Raw genomic sequence first — 21,949 nt, 5'->3', positions numbered from 1 at the left:
CAAGATTTTGAGCATTTCGCTCTGGTTGATAGCAGACAAAAACCAAACTAGCTTCCTATCAAACCATGGCACTCTTCCACAACCAAAGAGAAGCCCACAAAGTTTGTTCTAATCTTATCATCCCCATATTATTTTACCTTCATATGGTTTTTTAGAGGATCCATAAGATTGAAATGTATATTACATTTTGGACAAGCCCGTGGAAAAGGTCCTCCATTTTTAATGGTGCTGGATGCAGCATCTGTCCCTGTAAAATTTAAAACATATAAAGACTCAATTCATAAGCAGAATACTCAGTTTAGTAGTAGTAGTGGTAGCATTCTAGCAAAATATACTATTTCAAATGAAAACTATTACCATCAATGAAGCTGTAGTAACCCTAAGCAAGGCTTTACAAGTAGCTTTTAACTAGTCTTCCTTTTTCCCAAACTGACTTGGAGTTTGTTCTGTTTGATACAGATTGATGAACAGATTTTACATAATCTAACAAGGAAAAAACACATGAGAAGATGAAGGCAGCATGACAGGAAGAAATCATTCCTTCCGTGCACTACCAGCCCACCCCAGCCTGGATAGGATGGATTTTTTATGTTTTTGTTTCACAGTCTTTTCAAAAAAAGCCTGTTTTCTACCACGACCTGATCATCATCACAACAGGGTTCAGAGAACTGGTTTTGGAAAGGAATTTCACCATTTGGTTCTTAATGATGAGGCCATTTCTCCCTGGGGATTTGTTGGAATCTAAGCTTATTCAAATGCATTATTTCAGTTAAGCAAAGGTATCTTTGCAGAATCTAGAGAATAAATCCTCTAATAACTGCTCCCAGTAATTAAAGGAAATAATGCTTCTCTTATCAACATAAATGATTAATACCTTTTGAGCAAAAGAGAGATATTAAAGCTTTGCATTAGTTTGAACTTTAATGAATAAACCCACGCTTTGAGTCTTCTCCAAACTGTCAAAAAACATCATAGCAAGAGCTACTTTTCCAGATAAAATTCTCTTGCATTCTGAAGTCATTCACAGATCTGGAGGACTCCATACTAAGTAGTTTAAAAGTTAAATACAAGAAACAACATCTCAACAGTAGAGTCAACTGCTCCCTGCCAGGACTGTGAAAAGATGTAATAAAAAAAAAAAACATAAATACAAAGGAATGTGTAAGTGTATGAGTTAAGAGATGACCATGCAACAGTATTATACATTTTTACACAAAAATGGTCCTGCCTAGACCATAAATAAACACTAATTTTCCTTAAGATAAGTTTTGCTAAGAATCATTATTAAGCAGAAAGTCCTTCACAGGGGTGGATGTAAAAGATGTACCACAAAATAGTGCTGCAACTCTTCACAATTACAGCTCATAAAACAATTTGACACATCACAGCTAAGTGCAAACTGAGTTGAAGAAAACCAGTTCTGCAGCAAAATCTTGTGTTCTGCAGTGCTTCAGTGCTGGATTCTGTGACAGATTAGAAACTGCTATGCCAGCATGGGATGGCTTAGAGACAAACTCAGCAAAATAAGGCTCTCAGTGAATATGATCTAGTTCTTTTTTTACTGAATTTAGCAAGATCCTTCAGTTATCTTTTTTTTTATTATAGGCTGCAGCACAATTTCACCCAAAAGAGGATGGAGGAGACTTTTTTGCTGCAATGTTCATGTTACAGCCACATCCTTCTAGTTGCTAGAAAGAGCAAATGAGCTCTAAACAAGACACGCAAAAAACCCAAATCTGAAATTATTCCAAAAAATCATGTTAGGATTATAGCAGACAGGATGTCTTGGAAACATCTCAAAGTCAAGAATAAATCCTGGCCTACTGCAATCACTAGAAAGCACTTTTTGGCTCAGGACAAAAACGCACCTAACAGTTAACACTCTGAAACAGCCAAACTAGCTCTCTTCTTGCAGGGAAGGAAAAACCTTTCCAATAACATCCTTTATTTGAAATAGACCTTCTTCTCTCCCACTACTATTTCAAACTGTATCAGAAACACTGCTGAAAAAAACCCCAAAAAAACGGGGGGGGGGGCGGTGGTGTGTGTGTGTGTAAAACTGCAAAACACACTTTGCAATAATTAGCAAAAGTACAGAATCACAAAATAATTTAGGTTGGACCTTTGGAGGTGGTTTTGTGCAACCTCCCACTCAAACCAAGTCTAATCTTATATTCAGAGCTACGTCCAGTCAACTTCTAAATATCTCCAAGAATGTGGATTCCACAATCTAATTTGTTACTGCCTTGCCTGGCATTGCTAAAATGATTTTTTTTCCTTCATCTAATCAGAATTAGTTCATAAATTCAGCTGTCATAGAATTAAGTCAAGAATTCTTTTAATATTGATTTTCTAGTTTGTTGTGTTTTGAAGTTTCAACCTCTTCTCCTTTCTTTGACATAGAAAGTCTGAACTAAGTGAATCAGGTCAGAGGCATTTAATTTTATCACCTGTCTTCGAATGAATAATTATTGCTCTACAGAATTCAAACCTACCTACTAAACAATAAAGGTCTAAAATTTGAATAGGTAACAACCTCAGGTAAATTAATTCATAAAGGTATATAAATCCTTCAAGAGAATAGCTATTTTTATTTTACAGCATAAGAATGGTTGCTTCCATACAGTTATTTACTTACACTGCCTTAAGAGCGTTAAAACCACTGACCAACTGAAGCCCTATAGATGTGTTAGCTTTTTGCATGACAGAGGCAGGATTGCCAGCTAGACTGCTCCATCTTCTTACCATTTGACGATCCATTTTGTGTCTGTGTAACTGGCACAAACTCTTGGACAGTTAACTGTAAGTGAAACAGCCAAGTTGCTTCTAGCACTAACCTCAAGATCATTAGCCTGTTTGGAGTTACACTGTTGCCTTCAGAAGTAGCAGGAGGTTCAGATACAAACCCACTCTCATTTAGACCTACAGCACTTTAATTTAAAGAACCTTGGTTTTTTCCATAGTAACTAGAATACATTAGTGATTACTGCAATTTAGATTTTAAGATTTTAAGATTTTTAAGATTTTAAGTTTTAAGATTTTCCTAAACTAATATGCCATACTGAAGCAAAGAAAACAATATCCAAGTCAGACTGAAGGCTCAGGCCAGTGAAGCAGGAAAGAGATACAGACTGACCTCTGAAACCCGGGTAAGTCATACTATGGCCACTTGAATTCATTTGGCCTACTTTTCACATCTTGACCCACTCTAATCTGAGACAAGGTGAGTCCACAGTAATAAAGTTAAGCTAAGCAGCTGCTTTCTGCAATGCCTGCTATTTGGAACAAGCTCTGTGCTTCTGATGAAAAACACCTCTCCTTTTTTCTGGTTCTGTGTTAATGCTGTTTTAGTTTATTATATAACTCTGTAAACTTCAGTTTGCATGAAAAATGAAGAAAGTGTTGTAACTTCTAATGAACAAGCACAGCATATCTATCTGCTCTCTTCTTCTGAAAGAGTATTACATGTCCTTATGGTTTGCAGTATTTTTTCTGAAGAAAATCACTAAAAACAAACAAACCACCCTCCCAAAAAACCCACAACAAAACAAAAAACAAAAAACCCACAAGCAAAAAATCAAAACAAAAACCAACAACACAAACCCAGAAAAAAACACCAAAAAAACCCCACAACAACAACAAAATTCCCCAATGATTTTGAAACTGAGAGGTTCAGTGCTGATTAACATGCCCATAAACACTCAGCTCCATCTTGTCAGAAACCCATGTCTCTGTCACTGATCCTTGACAATATGAACTCAATACAGAGATCAGTCCTCAAGCAGACCTGAAAGACACAGCTACAAACCAAGAAGTCTGACGTGCCAGCATAGATCTTGTAAACCTCTCACAATGACAGAAAATAAACAGTCTTAAGATTGTAATAAAATATGTCAAAGGCTTCACTTCTGGACACAATGGTCTAAGCTAGGGACATTCTGGTATATCCCCCCTCCAATGACGTAGCTGCTCCAATGATTTCTCAGGGTGTAACAAGCAGCTCAACAAGAGATACCTTGTGTCACAACAAATTATTCAAACTTCTGAGAAGAAACAAAACAGCCCTCTGGCACCCACAGTTGTGTTTACTCAGTGGGAGCTACCTAAACTTAGCCAACAGTCTGGAGAATCTCCCCATTTGATGCACATAGGCAGACCTCCAGTGGGAAATGCTGATTAACATTTTGGAGAATTTGCCACACTGTGCCTCATGCATGGGAAAATACAATTCACTTGATACACAGATACCTAAACATCCCAACATTCTCCTTTGTAGTACACCTTTCCTTCTTTTTGACAAAAATAAATATTAGGCTCAAATGTCTCACTCTATGCATTGTTTGTCTAAGGTTCATTCATTTACACATACACAAAATAATCAGGTTATTAATTAGATGCTACTACTTCCTAGGGGGTTTTAATTTACTTATTCTCACCATGTTAGGTATATGAACTGCTTACACTGACAGATGTCCTGCTCAGCAAAGGCTTCCATAGAGCTGGTATGACCTTAGCATTCCTCTGTATCACTGAGGCTATTTGAGCACCCAGCCACCAACATACAGCAGGAACTGTTGTATATTAAACTATGTATAATAGCTGTGCATATATTAAACTATGTATAATAGCTGCGCAATGAGGGCCAGGGAAAAGACAAGGTGTGACTGAGTTTACAAGGATCTTCAGTGAAGTATTTTATTTGGCTGCAGAAAACCCAATTTGGAAACAAGGACTATTTTCATATGTTAAAAAAAACTGTTGATTATTCCAATTTTAAAAGCTTAACACATCTGTGTTAAAAATTTTGAAGACTTTTATACATTTATAAATGTGAGTAGTCTTAGTCTACACAACTGATCAGTAAATTCTCTTTCAGAAAAACTATAATAATACTAGGAGAATACATGTAGGTCTGCATTTTAGTTCTATTGTTTGTTCACATAAAAATTAGGCCTATTTTGAAAACTAATTACATCAACTCCAAAATATTAAATAATATCTTGCTGGTATAAATCAAATGATATTTCTTATAATGCAAGTGCCTCTCAGCTGGAGTGTGGACACAAGAATTCCTTGAATCACCCACGTTCCAGCTAGTTTGTCCACTTCTCTGTGCAGCAGGTCACAGGGACTCCAAGTACACAGGAGAGCAGGGAAAAGCAGCAGCCAACAATTCGTGTTTGATCACTTTGTGCTAGTAGTGAACTCTCCCATAGCTATTACCCAGGTGTTGCCCATGCTCATACACACAATATTCCTGTGTATCACATCCAAGCTGGCAAGGAAGGAGCAAAGCATACTGGCTGCAGCACCACCACCTTGCTGACAGGTTTTTGAACACACAACACCACTGTAAAAACCTAATGTTGTTCTGTGCACCTGTGCTGGCTGGGACTAATTTTAAAAATTATGGGAAAAGACGTTAGAAATAGTAACCTAGAATGAAAGCACCAAATGTACTGTGATAAGAGAACAGGCACATGACAGCCAAATTGCTTCAGGCCTCTTAGTGCAGTCCTGCACCTACACCTCCCATTAATCTGGAGCTATGGATTCGTGGATGCAGTCCAGTGAACTCCACACGACAGGTCGTTCAGCCACAGCAATTTCTCGTTCCTCCAGGTGGGTGAAGTTTGTGAAAGAATGTTCTCACAATATTCTCAGCAAGCTCCATTTTACTACACCCCCAGTGCCATCCCACCTGCATGGAGGAGTTCCCAATGCTGTTTGCCTGAACACCACCACCTACTTAGCAGCCTAAGAAGACACTTGGTTAGTGTCCATTAGCAACCTGCCATTTCCCTGCTTAGACCTCAGAAATACATATTTATGCTCCACTGAGCTAAAAAATGTTTTTCATGATCCACGTGCGTAAGTTATATTGTCCTGCAGAGTATCAAAGGCCAGTTCCCAAAAGGACTCTGCTTTTAAATACCATATTCCAGAATGTCTTGTGCCTACAGTACTGTATATGAACTAGAGAAGCATAGCACTAACACAGGCAAGTAGGCTTTGGCATACATGAACATGAATTTAAGTTCATTACACAGCCTCACCAAGCAAGCAAAACCACAAAATACACACACTTTTCCTTTCTGCAAAGTGAAATGTATCTTATATTTGCCTTCTGTGTCAAAAATATTAATGTTTCAACCATAATAATAAAACTTTTAACTTTCAAATCCTATTGCCATCTTGCAGAAAAGACTAATTATGGTACATTCTAAATGCTTTGAATTGCAATCCTCAGTGCTTTTAAGCATTTCATTTTTTCTCAGAGAAAGACTAATACAAGTAATTTTAAAGTAAGCAAGCCTCCAAATTAAAAAAAAAAAAAAAAAAAAAAAACCACCACACCTCACAAACAATTAAACTTTAATACCTGTCCTTTGGAGAACAAGGGCTGGAATCTTGAACCATTGGCAAAAAACAAACCATTTCCTTACCTGACAAAAAGCTATTTAACCCAAGACAAGAATGAGACCAACAGAACGGTTGTACACAAACAAAACACACTGCAAAGCCTTCACTGCTACTTTTCTAGAGTGAATACCTAAACTAAAAACGCAAAATCACCAGATGAAGCTGAGCAAACTAGCTATCCCTCTGTCCTATGTAACTTCTTAGCATGACCAGTCAGGCCATACACTGTATTTAACCTGTTACCTCAGGGAAGAATCAGAAGTCATTGTCACCCACAACTTGCAGACAGAATAATGGGGTTCTGGTCAGTTATTACAAAAGCACAATCCTTCAAAAAGGAGGAGGGAAGTCCCAAGTTATAGCCTTAAGACTGAATACACCACATGCTTCAAATCTACTTCATCTGCTGTGACACACACAAAAGGTGCTTTTTGTCTTCTTTTTAGGTAGATTTACTGCTGAAAAGCTAGTTGAAAGAAAAGGGGATTGTTGTCAAATTACACACTCTTCCTTCCCCTTCTTTTCATGCTCCTTTTGATGCCATCTATTCCAACTCCTGCACAGGGCAGTCAGAAAACCCAGATCATCATCACAGGGAATCCATCCAGCAGACTCAGCGCTTCAGGTACTGTGCACAGTCCCTCTTTTGCAGCCTGTTCCTAATCCCACTGAACAAGGAGTGATGAGTATACTGAAAACAAACCTTTACCTGTCAATAAAGATACAGTGGATCTGGCAATGCTTCTTCACACCTAAATGAGCATTATAAGATGACATCAGTTGATTTCATAGTCAGTCTAATGCACTGAAAAAGAATGTCTGACAACACAAGACTCCAAGGTTTATTTCATTAAACACTATACAGTTTTATGTACGGGGAAGAAAAGGGTATTTATACTATAGAAATCCTATTTAAAGTGATAACCCAAAGATCTGCACTAGATTTAAATGACATTAGGTTGTTTCTTTCTCTTATCAACTACTAGAGTTATACCCACCTGTTACATTCACTGCTGGCCCAGTCTGGTACTGTGGAACTCCCGAGTTCTGTCTCACACCAAACAGTATACCAGATGTATTATCTGGTGCATCTGGTGGAGAATCCATAATATAATCCTAATAAGATATTTTCAAGAGGGAAAAGAAATTTGAGGTTTAATAATTTTTTTTTTACTTGCAGGCTTCAAAGGGTTTATTTTAAAAACATATGATTGCTTAAAAGTACTCAGAAGTACTCAGATGAAAATCAAGTTCGTTACAATCTCCCCAAAATAGTTTCTTTTCACATTTTAATAAGGTTGCAATTCTTATCAGTGCTTGTTCATTTTTATAGCTGTCTATTAAGAATAGTAAAAACAATCCTAAGATTGACCTGGGAAAGACCATTTAATGAAACATCACTAATCTGTTTGAATTGCTAATTATAAATGCTTTTGTTCAAAAGTCTGATGATGTTTCAAATTATACTTGATTGTTTTCCCAAGAAACCAAACACTTTCTTCTGTCAACCTAAACTCAGGCATTTGTCTGTTACTCCTGCACATCATCTTGCTGCATCTTAAAAGATCAAAAACCAGAACTCAAAAGTAGCACAACCTTGTAGCAAGTAGAAGCTTCTCAAAGCAAGATGGTATTATAATCAAATTCTACTAAGTGCTCAAGCTTTAATGGAAGGTAAGGGCTATCTATTGTATCTTGACTGGGAAGGGCACTAATTCCTGATATCAAGGGTTTGGTTTTTTTTATGTAGAGTAACTTGGGAAGAATTTCTGAAAGTAATTTAATCAAACCCTTTTTTTAAAGCCCAGCTAATCTAAAAGTTGGTTCATGTTTCCCAGCATCTTGGTAAATCAAGTTTTGTGCATCTCCAAGAACAGGTATTATTTTCAGTTGAAAAGGACTGCCCTTTAGTACATATAACCTAAAAATTTAAATAGCCCACATTTCTTGTCTCCAGCACTGAAAACTGTTAAAACAAAACAGTTCCACTGATCTATAACAGCAGTAACAGTTCCACTGTTTATAACAGGTAACATTTGGAGGAAAAAAAACCCCATGAAATTTAGTTCTCTTTATAAGTATTCGAAGTTAAGAGGGTGAGGTAGGAGAAACATTTTTCAAGATTCATCAATACTGGCCACATTTTAATAGGCCATTCATCCTAGCATAATCTGAAACATGAGATATTTTCAGGAATAGCAATTAGCAGTTAAGAAAAAACATAATAGAGTTAAGTTTAATTTTAACACTAAGATAGAAATGGAAAAGTATTAGCAGTTTCAACTCTGAATAATTCAAATGGTTACATTTCATCAAGCTGTATTGTGAAACAAAAGACTGACAAAAGTAGGGCTATCTTCCTAAAATAAAAAAAATAAGCAAATTTTAAAACCACCCAATACATACAGAGACCTTGTCATCACTGTATGAGACAAGGGCCAAAAATATGTTTTGCTGAAATGACCAATTTCACAAACTGCTTCCCATTCACAATTGTGCTACTTACTTGAAAACATCCCTATGGAAGTTACCACATCTTTAACTACCACCATGTAAACTAAACTTAATGGAAAGAAATCTAAAGCAGCACAAGTACATAAACAGGTATGATAATCTGGTTTAGGATTCCTAAGTACCAGAACAAAAAGGAAGATGCTGCTTCCCCATCCTGCCTTTTTATTGTACATCTCCTTAAACGAAGACCCTTCAGGACCTTAATGGAGAGCCACTCTTTCTTCTGGTGAGTCACCGAATCCACTCTAACCACATAAAGACAGATGTCCAGGAGTAGCTGTAGAAATAGTTACTGAATTGCTGTGCTGTATCTGATATGAATAACAGCTACATGAGCTACAGTGACAATAGAGCAGCTGTTACTGTATTCACAACAGCGTCAGAAGAGCCAGTGAAAGGACAGCAAAGCACTTCAGCCTGCAGGCCACACCCCAAGTACAACTAAGCTCAGGGGTTACGCCTGTGGCAGGCTCTGAGTGCAGAGCCCTGGGCACACCATTTATATCTGAAATGTGACCAATACAACAGCTACATAACTGCATCTCTCACTAGTCTGTGGTCTCTATGTTTTTATGTCCTGCCAATATTTTAATTTTCAACAAGATCATACTTTGGGTATTTTGATAGCATGGGTACATCTCCCCAGTATATACTAAACATATCCAGCAAGCAAAAAAAGGTAAAAAACACACCAACTAATTTTCAGAAAGTCCTTTTCTGCTGACAGGTATTATTTTAATGTAATTTGGCTCTTTACATACAAATTGCCCAACATTGTCCAATGCTTTAGAAAACAAAAAACTTTAAAAAAACCAAACAAAACAGCTTTACTATATGGATGAAACAGAAAATAAATCAAACTAACACGTATAGGTGCTCTCACATGCAGAAAGGCAAAACCTTACATCTTTGTAAGTTGATTTCCTAGGGTTAAGAAGTATTAAGTAAGTGAAGAAGTATTACACCACTACTTTTAGTTTCTAAGGGACTAGTGACAATATTGTGTTCATAGTCTTCATCCTAGATTTTTAACTGTGGAAGCCTATATGACAATTGGTAAACCCACCCTAAAAATTTACAGTGCATAGTACTGGATCTTTGATCTCTCAAAATTACCTAGGAACAACCAGAACCTGAGTCACAGAGGAAAGTACATAATAAGTAAGGGAAAGACAGAATTGGCTGTGGCTTAGTGGAGAGCACTCTGAGCACTGGATTACAGAATTGTCACTGCTAAGGACAAATTGTTCTTAAAGAAGAGAATAGTCCTATGCTATGAAATGCAACAGTAGCTCTGACTGAATTAAGATTGCTGTCACCTGTATGACTGAAATAAAAATCAACTTTGAACTTCTGGAACTGCACAGCAGTAGTACAGTAACAACACAAGAAATAGACGGACTGACTTAGGAAGTCAGTGAATCAGGCTCATGATTCGAAAGGGATATTTCAATGATAAAACTAGAATATCAAACATTGACAAGAGGCAAATTTTAGAACTGTTGAGAAATTGAGGAGATATGTATTTCAGCCCAGTAGGCAATCAAAAGCAACCAGTTCCCACAGAAAAAAAATCTTTTGACATCCTGAGATTAAAAAATACTGCACTGTATTTAGAATGCAAAGGCACTCTGAAGGATGTTCAGCTAAAAAGGGTCCTGTCAGTGTCTAGTTATACCTCATGGTGATCTTCACAACATGGTGTTTTCAAAGGTAACTTTCAACACCTGGAAGTTGAAGATCCAAATGTCAAACACTTCCCAGGAAAACTTATTTGAAGCTTTTGCCACTTAGGAAGAATCAAGTTGGGAAGAAACAGAACATGTGTGAACAAAAATGTCACTGAAAGCCCAAGGCAGAAAATCATCTCTATAAAACAGCAGCTCTCAGTGAAATAAACACTAGATGGGGAGCGGCTGAGGAATCTGAAAACCCTAAGGAGCTCTTGAATGAAGAAAATTCAAACTAAGGACATGAGCCAAAATACAGATAATACACATACAACACTAAGAACAGCAAATGACATTATGTGGCAGGAGTGATTAAAAATCACAGACCTTTGCCTGAGACATTAAATTATAGTACCTCTCTAAAAAAAAGACATATCAGACAAGCTTCTTCTTCCATAAAAAGTGTAACATCATCAAGTGGTAATAACAATATAAACAAGAAAACAAATTCTAGATAATGCTGAAACTGAAAATACAGTTCTGAATCTAGAAAAATTAAGCTGAAGAGATGGAAGATTCACCATGTCTTAAGCAAAGAAAAAAAAAAATGCAATCAGAAAACTCTTCTTAGAGGTATTCAAGATTTTTTTAACATCCAAAGAACAGAATGCTACATTTAAGACAGCTTAAAAAATTAAGGGCTCATGAAAACCATGATCAAAATGTCAACATTGTAAAGAAACTTCTTTATGTATGTACTGTATGTTGTAACTTCAACATACAGTGGAAGCTTTAAGAGACCACAGAATCCACACTGGATATCCCAGATAAGGATGCATTACTTTCTAAAACACATCAGTCTAACCTGGAATAGACAGAACTGATTAATATGTGGTTAGAGAACCTTTTCCATGTCCTATTTCAGGCAGCAACTTCTTCAAACAGCTGTTTCACTACTCTGTCATGGAAAAACAACCTGCAGATTTTGACGAAGTAACACTATAAATACTTAACTAAAATCTCATCTGTAACATAAATAAACTCAATTAATGAGAAAGCATACAGAGAGCACTTTTTGTGAAACTTGTCTCTTGAAAGGAAATCACTGTCTTGATGAGTTTCATCCAGCTTACATATACTCTGTGGAAAAAGTTCAGCTTTCCTAGCTGTTTACTCAGGTTTTGTCATATAAACAATGTAGAAGCCCCTACCAGCTTTGTCTGTTGAAACAAAAAGCATGTATGAGCATGTGTGTGAGAAGTAAAGGAGAGGGCTTTCTTTTGCAGTGAAGATTCTGTAGGACATACTAGCACACCTTTAGAGGACTTAGTAAATCATACTGTGTCATCACTAAACTTATAAAAAACTTCACAGACTTGGAATATGTGTATACATCATGTAAAGTAGCAAACCTTTCTGTTTTAATCTGCTCTACTTCATAAAGAAATATTTAAGATAGCTAAAGACGCAACCTACAGATATTCTACTGATATCTGGACTTTTAATTATATAATTTCTTAGACCTTCCTAACATTGACAGACTAATTTAGCTAACCTGCTTCACCAGACACACCTACAATTTCTCTCTGCAAACAGTCAATCAACCACTGAAGACCCAAAATTGGAAAGTATTTTTCCTACTGAATTTGCCAAAGATTCAGCTAGCCAGTTGATAGGCAATGATTACATTGCTTTGTTTTAATTCTGTTTTTTCTTAAAATACAGCCTCTCATCAGCAACTATTTAGGCACAAGTCTTAAGAAGAACACCCAATTCCAATCTTCATATTTTAATGGCCTAATTAACTCTGTTCATTCAGAATGATTGCCCTGCTGAGCAAATGCAGAATCCATTAGGCTGCATGATTTTTATTTACACCAAAAGATTAACAACTAAAATAACCTTAGGTATGTGTATTTGCATGGACAATGGAGATGGTGCTTACTGTCAGGCTTCATCCTAACCTGACAATACTAACTAATATTATAGGTACATGGTCTGAACACTTTCAGTGTAGATTATTTCCAGTGAAGGTATTGCATCATTTACCTCATCCAAATATGGAATTTTAATCCTCATTCTTTCTCTCCCACATATGTTCAACACATAAGGCAATGAAACACCATCTAACTGAACTCCCTCATGACAACATTTTGGGGTTCTGTGGCAACTCAGGATGGTCTATGACACACGACCTACATGCAAATTCCCTTAGGCTTTTCAAGAAAAACAATTATGTTGCCAAATTACTTCACCTACTGATCATGCAACTTTTGGTTGCTTAAACCTCTTTACCATACTATTAATTTACAATGCTTTCATTCATGAGTGCCATATGAATGAAAAAGCAAAACCCACTAAGGAACTACTACTACAGCATTCCCTTAAGAATCAAAAATCCCAAGGCAAGGCACTGTAAAAAGCAAGTGGAAAACCCACAAAGTTGCCTTACACACTAAATGCAAGCTACTTAAAAATGAAATTAATTTATCAATGTAGAAGATTCATCTCTGAGCAAAGAAATCTGCAAAATTTAGAGAATGATTTTGTAACATTTCTCCACAGAACATAAAGAATCTAAACAGTACTAATTTCTCTAGTGTCCAGGATTTTCATTTAATGCCATTTTAGTCTTACTAAAACTATCATCTTTGAGTCTTCCAAATCAGTTTTTTCAAACATATATTTTAATTTACCAGTGCAAGGTTATGGTCCTAGAATCTTTACAGCTTACATAATGCTAGTATAATCTAGTCCAGATCTTTAAAGCACTGAGTATGTTTTTCATTAATTTATTCAAAACTGATCCTATATCTTAAATTAATCTTTTAAATTAATTTATATATTTATACTTTAAATGAATAAAGGTTTACCTGATTGAGTATCACAGGCTGTGCTGTTGCAGTAGTTTCTGGCCTGGATATAGTTTGAGCCACTACAGGAACTGTGATATTTCTTGACACTGTCTGTGTTGTCACTGGAATGGTTACAGGTTTGCTAACAGGCTGTGCTATTCCAGAACTTGACCCAGGCATCTGCTGTGTTGACAAACATCCAGCACCTGGTCTCTGCAATGTCAGTGTAGTTCCTGAAACGTTCACTGTCACAGCCAAGGACTGAATTACGGGCGAGCTGGTCACAGGTCTGGGCACAGTCTGAAAGACTGACGGGGCGGGCACAGCTCCGGGGCTGGAGGCAGGCGTCACGTAATGCTGACTCTCAGACTTGAACGTAGTGACTGTACCTGTTGCAAAGGATTCCAAAGTTATCTTCATGTAGTTTTGCAGTCAAATGTTTCATAAGCGTTGTCGATTTTTTTGTTTATTACCATATTAGGACAATAAAGTACCTCTACTGGGTGCACCATTCTGTATCCCCCTTCGTGGTGAGCTGAGGTTGACTCTGTTCAATATATCTGTCAAAAGTTACATTTATCTTAATTGCAAATAAATTAATAGCTTCATTGCTTTTGAAATTTAAGAGCTTCATTCATATACACTAATTAAGCCAATTAGGATTTGCTATAAATTAAAATAATATTTCTAAACCAAAAACCAGACAAAACCAGTGTAATTTGTACAACTTAGGATTTGCTCTTGCACTCCTCTTTGATTAAGCCAGTTCACTTAAGAATCTCAATGTTTATTGTCTTGGAGACAGGTTAACACACACGTAAGAGTACAAACAACAACAACAACAACAAAAAAAAAGGACATGGCATTAACATTTCAATTTGCTGATGATAGTACATTCATTTACATCTCTTTCTCACATGTATGTAATGCTTCCCAAATATCAGAACTGCTCTACATTAAAGGAAGCATTTTCTCTAAACCAGTAATGACAATTTGCTTCTGTATTAGTAAAATACAGCACTTACAAACTGGATTTTAGACTTCATCATATCCATTTTCCAATGTGAAAGGAAAATCAACAGATCAGCAAGCAATGAATTATATTAGAATTGCATTAGAGGAGCACTGATTTTCTTACATATCCTACACAGTAATCTCTGTCCAGAGTTCTGGCTAAGCAGGAGCACATGCAATTTCTTAAACTATGTTTACTTCCTAACTAATGCCACTGATATTCCATGACCTTTAATGTCTTAGTCTGGAATTTCTGACAATTTCAGAAAGTTTCATTATTCATCAAACCAAAATACTCTTCTACTCCCAGATTTTTAGTTCCATTAATGTTGCTGAGAAGTTGCTCCTCGGACCTGTATAAAAATGCACATGAAATTAGATTGATTCTCCAATATCTAACCCTCAAGGCTTGAAGTAACTTCTCAAACCAGGGTCAAATTACATCAGGTTCTCAAACAATAGTTCTCAGAGTATCTACACATTGTGTTTAATAACCTTAAGGCTATTTCCACCAACAATAGCTCATTAATATACACTTCTCCAGTTGATAAATATATCTAATAGCAGCAGAGCTCAGAAGATCACAGCTTTCAACCTGCCACCTGCATTTAGATCACTCTAATAAAAAAGCAGCTGCAAGCAACAGATTTAAACAGGTTTGCATTTTTTAAGATATGACAAAATTTGGTCCCGTAATAGTAATACTATTTTTACTTCAACATAACAGTACCTACAAACAATGATTAAATTATTTTGGTATTTAGCTGAATACATACACTTTGTGAATGTTAACAAATCTATACCTCATACATGAATTAGAGTGAAATTAAACTAAAGCATCATCTATCTATTAAAAAAAAAGCTTTTTTAAAAGTTATGTTTTACAAAACATAGTCAAGACACCTGATGTGCACACATTCTAAATTACAAAGGTAGATTTTACTGCATTTAAAAAGAACATTTCAGGAAGCCAGTTAATTGAAATTATAAACTACATTTATAACTCAGCTGATTCATCATAGACTTGATATGCACCTTCCCTCTTCCATCAAAGTGTTACTTGTCCTGGTGAGGTAAACCAGCACTGAAGCACAAGTGTACCGACATGCAGAGTAACATTTTAAAACAGTAACAAATTACAGGTTTGTATCATCATGAAACAAGTAGCAAGAACAACAAGAGGTAACCCTAGGAAAAATGATCAGTTGCAGAAAAAGGTAAAGGGAACAAAGTGTGAGCTACTTTTCACCCCAGCCAGAATAATCCTCCAGTACATCAGAAGGGACACTTGATACTACACAAGTCTCTGACAACAGGTCAAAGTTGGGGTTTTAACTATTTCCTTCAAGTTTTCCACACAGTCTGTACAAAAACTAGTGACTGTATTGTCAGGCAAAGGTTAAGAAAATGCAATGCATTGTAGAAACTACACCTTTCAGAAAAATTAAGACTAATACAGGAGTTGCTATTTGTCACCAATTTTTCATCTGATCAGGTGCAAACTAAACAGTGATAAGCAAAGCTGAGCTCACGGTATCTTGCCTATCACCAATAACAAACTGAAGCCTGACTACTGCCAGGTAGTACTACTTACAAGCCAGAGAAGAACTGAGGTCATTCTTCCATAGCTGTTTTTGATAGTGAAGTAGAAGATTAAAAAGAGAAAAGTTGAGGACAGGAAAGGAAAACAGATAAAGTAACAAGTTATACCATAAGTGATTTTACTTGTGTCAGGACCGAGTATGGACAGCACTAGAATAAGAAGCAAACATTTTAAGTCTCTACATTTTACCAACATTCTTGAAGTTCACAGAATCATACCAAAAATATAATTTTCACCTAAATTATTTCTATCCATTGACTACAAAAAAACCCCGAGGCTACAAGAACTGCAATCAAACTGGGCCTGTTTGTTGTTAGAGCCTTAATAGTTACTCTATGCCATGACCTACTGCCAATGACCAACAGCAATCCAGAGGTCTTTGGACCTTCCAGAAAACAGAAAGGGTATTTTTCAGACATTGCAGATGTTTGTAACTGCAGAAAACTTAAGAGTGATTTTAAAATACTCAGCAAATTTTTCAGAGTATCCAGAGTATTTTTAAAATATTCACTCTTAGAAAATATTTCCTGGACAGAGTACTTAGACTCAGTATTCTTTTCATATTTAAAACTATTTTTCCAGTTTTTCAACCTTGTGTAAGAAGCCTTAAACTTACTATCCTAGTGAGCAAAAAAGTACTAGAAGCAAGATGAAAGTATTGTGAAGTGAAATGACTGAACAGCTAATAACTACTCTGAAATCCAAGCAGCAGTGTGACAGACAGCCTGGTGTAACATTTTGTCTTGAGATCCTTCACTGCAAATTATACACCTCCAGAAAATTACTATGGAAATCTTGGATACAAGCATCAGCAGAGATGAGGCAGAAACCGCGAGGAGTAAACCTCACCCGGCAAAGTCTCGAGTATGTGACTGCTAGGGAGACCTCAGGTCACAGCTCTTAAAATTGACTACAAGATGGATATACACAAAAAAAAAAAAGTTTGATTACTAAAGTTAATTAAAATAACAACAAAAATATGGGTTTTTTTACTTACCTGCCAAAGTCCAAGCATAGGACAAATACAGAATCCTTGACACATCTCCTGTCATCACAACCACCTAACCTCACTCCCTGCACTGCCTGGATTGAGGAGAAAACTAAGGAAGTTGATGGAAAAAATCCTCTTTATTTCAAAAAGGATGAGTAAATTTATCAATAAACATCTCCTACTTCACGGACAGGCTCTCAGTATTTTCATATTAATCACTTTCCAGACTGTGCTTTTATTATAGATACTTAAGACAGTTACCTTGGTTTTGTAAGAATGATGTTCACCAACATATGAAATGAGGGGTGGAGAAAAAAAAAGGATTGTAACAGGAAGATTTAAATTCATGCACATTCTTTTAGTAGGGAGACACTCTCAAATATATAACTAAATATTAAATATACTGAAGTATACTGTAAGCAATTGCATGCGTGATTTCAGCCTTGTATATACTGGCTTTTAAACTCTGTTGCTAATGCCAAAACCTTCAAAAATCCTTATTTTGATAACCTCAGAGATTTAAGGTTAGAGGCAATCAGAGCTGTGCATAACCCAGGGTTTAAGACAAAATTTCTTAAAAAGTCTGATTTTCAGGAAGACAGAGACATGCGACTTTAAGATGTGGAATTCCTTAAGTTGTACTATAAAGAATTCTGTACTTTCAACCAAGTTTAACTTCCTATACTTTGAAAAATCCATTTTAAATTATGGAAAAGTGTTGTCTTACATGTAGCAGCTGGCTTTGAGCTGGAGATTTCCCCAACAAAGATTGGCTCATCATCATCGTCCTCATCATCCTCTTCCACTTCTCTCACTCTCTTTTGCCAGGGTTCTAGTTCCTCTTCTTCACATTCCATAAATAATTCTGCCATCTTGAGACTAGACAGTAAAAAAAGCAAAAAACACATATACCAAAACATTCAGTACTTTCATGAAATACTTCACTGTTCAGTAAGAAATACTGCAGTCGTCAATAACTCCCATAGAATGGTCTCCCTCCCTCCATGTTCTTTCCATGGAGATCAAACATGATCTGATACAGGAGATCTTCAAAGATTGATGCCACATCACCATTTTGACAATTACCTCCATGCTCATCTTTGCTATTAAAGAGAAAAGACCAAAGGTATCCTCCACAGAATTTAAGGTATTTTTGTATAAAACACCAGTAACTATCAGAGGAAGCCTCTGACACCAAAGTGAAAGGTATCTTTGAAAAAATACTCCTATTCCAGGTAAGTGATTCACTCACTAACTCATTAATGCACATCTTTTAACCTAATTCTTTTCATTTCAATGCTATAATTTGACCAAGCTTGCACTGACTTCTTTTTTCCTGGGAAGAAAGCTGGCCTAATGGGTTCCTGCCCTGCTCCTACACTGCCTCCTCAGTTGTGCCAGCACAACTTTGCACAGAACTATGGTGTGAAGCAGGGCAGGTTAAAAATAACCTGGCCTAGTAACAGTTTCATCAGCACAACTGTTAGGACAAAAATCTGTAACCTGAACAATCAAAACTGCAGTAAGGAGTAATGGATTGGATCAGAGGAGATGTGCAGGAACAGCTCCTGCAAGTGGCCTCCATTGCCAAAGGAAACCTCTATATCCATTCTTAGAGTACAAACAGCTTCCAAATTTTTTACCTTCTTTAACTACATTAACACACAAAATGTATTCTAGGAATCCTGCTAGCAATTGCTCTCAAAGACAAAACCAACCAGTGAATTCTTACCCCACTCCGCTCAAATATTTCCCGGTGGTGGTGGAGTGTAAGAAAAGTAAACCCATTGACAATAGACTTTATCTTCCTCATTTTTTAATATGTATAAGCATATATTCATGTTTACACACACATCTTCTTAAAGGTAGTGCATGGATCTGACAGGTCCACAACTCCAATGCAATGCTGTATTCAAAGTGTTGAAACCAGTATTATAAGGCAAAGAATCAAAATCAAGAACAAATTCTTTAAAACATTTTAAAGATAACATCATAGGCTATATCAAGATACTGCTTTAAAAAGCAACTGCCCATCTAAAACTAAGCATAGCTATGGAAGCTCATCAGGCAGGCACAAATAACCAAAAACCGGCAAAAACACAAGTCCCTGGAACACTATTATTGTTACTACCAAAGTGATGAACTCATAAACTGATTCAGGACAGATTAAAAAATGAGAGCTCATTGCCCAAAACAGCAACAAGTTTCAGATTAAGTAGCTGTTTTTAAAGCACTATTTTAGCCACCTTTATCATGGCAGTTAGGTTTAAAAGTCCCTAACTTTATTAAAAGCCAGTTGTATTTATAACCTTTTTCTTAAGTTAGGATTTAAAAGCACTCACATAGAATCAACAAAAAATGATATAACCTTAGTAAATGTATCAAGAGTAACAGCTATAGTGAAAAAAGCAGACTGATCTGTAAAAGAGCACCATAAGGATGGACAGAAACTGGCACTACAGAAAATCATGGTAGATGCAGCCACAATAAGACTTCAGAGTTAATGAAAATCCAGTTATCATTTCAAATGGGAATTTGTCTGTTCCACTGTTAAGCTCAAGTGAGCCTTCCAATACTCAAAACTTCCTTGGATTGGCTTCCTTGGAGTAAAATGAAACTGCTAGTGAGCTTAAAGAGTGAGGACATTTACGTTAACTAGAATTTTTTAGACTAGCCTTGTCACCTTTCCATAGTAGAATTACAGAATATTCTGAGTTGGAAGGGTCCCATGAAAATCAGCATCCAACTCTTAGTCCTGCACAGGACATCCCCAATAATCCTACCACCCAGGTACCTGAGAGTAAAACTCTGCAGGAACTTTTCTGAAAACTGTAACTCTGTTCCACACTTACAGAGAGTAACTCTGTAACAGAGCAATACTCTTCCAGAACTCTAAGGTTTGGTAGTGTAACCAGTTCCCTGAGAGTCTATTGCGGTGCCCAACCACTCTCTGGGTGAAGAATCTTTTCCCAATACCTAACCTAAATCTCCTCTGACACAGCTTCAAACCATTCCCTGGGGTGCTGTCACTGGTCACCACAGAGATCAGTGTCTGCCCCTCCTCTACCCCTCATGGGGACTCCCACGAGGGCTCCCCTCAGTCTCCTCTTCTCTAGGCTGAACAGACCAAGTATGGCTATCATTGTTACTCAAGTAATTTGTCCCCCACTTTAATAGCTGCATTTCAAATGCCCAGAGAAGTTTTCTTATCTACAGCACAGATCATACAATGGACTACACGTTGTGTTTCTCGGATAACGTCCCATACAGGCACATAACTTTGCCCCACATTAGTCGATGAAGGGTGTGCAATCCACAGCTCCACCAGGACTGGGAACAACTGGATTTTAATTGAAGGCTGTATTTGTTTAGTAGCGAAGAAACAATGACCAAGGTGAAACTGCACCTGAAAATTATAAAACAACCAAAGCGTAAACCAACTTCCCTCAAACACAAACCTCAGCGGCCAAGGCTGCCCTCTGTGCCGTGAGAAGGCACAAGCTCCGCCTAGGGAAGGGCAATAGCGGCGGTGCCAGCCCGCCAAGCGGCTCACGCCGCCGAGCCGCGGCGGTGCCGGGCCGTGGGAGCAGCCGAGTCCCGAGGGTGGCCGAGCAGCTGCCGCTCCGGCCCGACCGCCCCGCGTCCCGCCCCTCGCTCCGGGTCACGGCCGGCACCGGCCCCGGGCGGCGGGCTGCGGTTTGGGCGAGGCCCGCACGGCACGACCGCGGCCGGCGGGAAGGAGGCCGAGCCGCGCCGCGCCGCCAGCATCGCTCCTGCTGTTACCGCCCGGAGCCCACGGAGGGCCCCACGCGGCCGCCGGCGGGAGGAGCGAGCCCTGCCCGGGCCGCCCCCGAGGGCAGAGCCGCGCGGTGCCAGCGGGGCCCGCGGGCGGGCCGCAGGAGCTCTCGCAGCGCGGGGGCCCCGCTCGGGGCCGCCAGGCCGCGCTCCGACCTAAGATGGCGCCGGTCTCCCCGGCGACAATCCCCCCGCGCCCGTCCCCGCCGAGCGCCGCTCCCGCCGCCCAGGGAGCGCGGCGGGGCGGCCCGAGGGCACGGAGCGGGCTGACCTTACCGTGCCGCGCGTTCCGTAGGGGCCGCGCTGGGGCCGCCGCTCCCTGCCACTGGGGCGGGCGGGGGATGGGGCAGCGCCGGCCGAGGCGCCTCGCTCACCTCGCCGGGGCGCGGCGCCACCTCAGCGCCAGCGCCGCCGCCGCCGGGGGAACGCGGGCGGGAGGCGGGGGCGGCCGCGGCCACGCGCGCTGCCTGACGGGAACCGCGGGTCGGACACATCGCGAGGCCCGGGAAAGGGGCGGGGCCGCGTCGGGGCGGGGCCGGCGCCATGTGCCGGGCCTCACACCCCGGGACGGCATCGCCGGTGGACGCTGGGCCTCGCAGCCTCTTATAGCATCTTTGCCACGCTCTGGGCCTCACAACCTGTTATAACATCTTCACCATGCGCTGGGCCTCACAGCCTGTTATAACATCACCGCCGTGCGCCAGGCCTCACACCCTGGGACGGCGTTGCAGCCGTGCACTGGGCCTCACCACCTGTTATAACATCGCCGCCACACTCTGGGCCTCCCAAACTGTTGTAACGTTGCTGCCGTGCGCCAGGCCTCACACCCCGGGACAGCATCACCACTGTGTGCTGGGCCTCACAGCCTGCTATAACATTGCCGCCACGCTCTGGGCCTCCCAAACTGTTGTAACATTGCCGCCATGCGCCAGGCCTCACACCCTGGGACAGCAGCGCCGGTGTACGCCGGGCTTCCCAGCCTGTCATAACACCGCTGCCACGCTCTGGGCCTCACGGTCTGTTATAACATCACCGCCACGCACCAGGTCTCACAGCCTGTTATAACATCACCTCTGTACGCCAG

General features: G+C 39.2%; 1 protein-coding gene across 4 annotated transcripts in view; it reads right to left on the bottom strand.

The window, feature by feature from the left end:
• Positions 1-21,198, bottom strand: part of ZNF280D (zinc finger protein 280D) — a gene marked incomplete at its 5' end in the record, with an annotated part of 47,639 nt that extends 26,441 nt beyond the window's left edge. The window contains 6 exons of one of the 4 annotated variants that reach the window (XR_014591049.1): positions 138-247; positions 7,422-7,539; positions 13,481-13,851; positions 13,957-14,022; positions 17,798-17,949; positions 20,299-20,350. Coding sequence is in view for 3 of the 4 variants with exons in the window: in XM_083870791.1 (XP_083726917.1) it covers positions 138-247; positions 7,422-7,539; positions 13,481-13,851; positions 13,957-14,022; positions 17,798-17,949; positions 20,299-20,336 (855 nt within the window). Of the gene's footprint in view, positions 1-137; positions 248-7,421; positions 7,540-13,480; positions 13,852-13,956; positions 14,023-17,797; positions 17,950-20,298; positions 20,351-21,141 lie in introns of those variants that run through there. The other 3 variants (XM_083870792.1, XM_083870791.1, XM_083870793.1) reach the window with 3 other exon arrangements.
• Between the last annotated feature and the right edge of the window lie 751 nt (positions 21,199-21,949).

This window comes from Zosterops lateralis (genome assembly GCF_965231275.1).
Source record: "Zosterops lateralis genome assembly, chromosome: 13".
Lineage (NCBI taxonomy): Eukaryota > Metazoa > Chordata > Aves > Passeriformes > Zosteropidae > Zosterops > Zosterops lateralis.
This window is presented reverse-complemented; position numbering and strand designations above follow the sequence as displayed.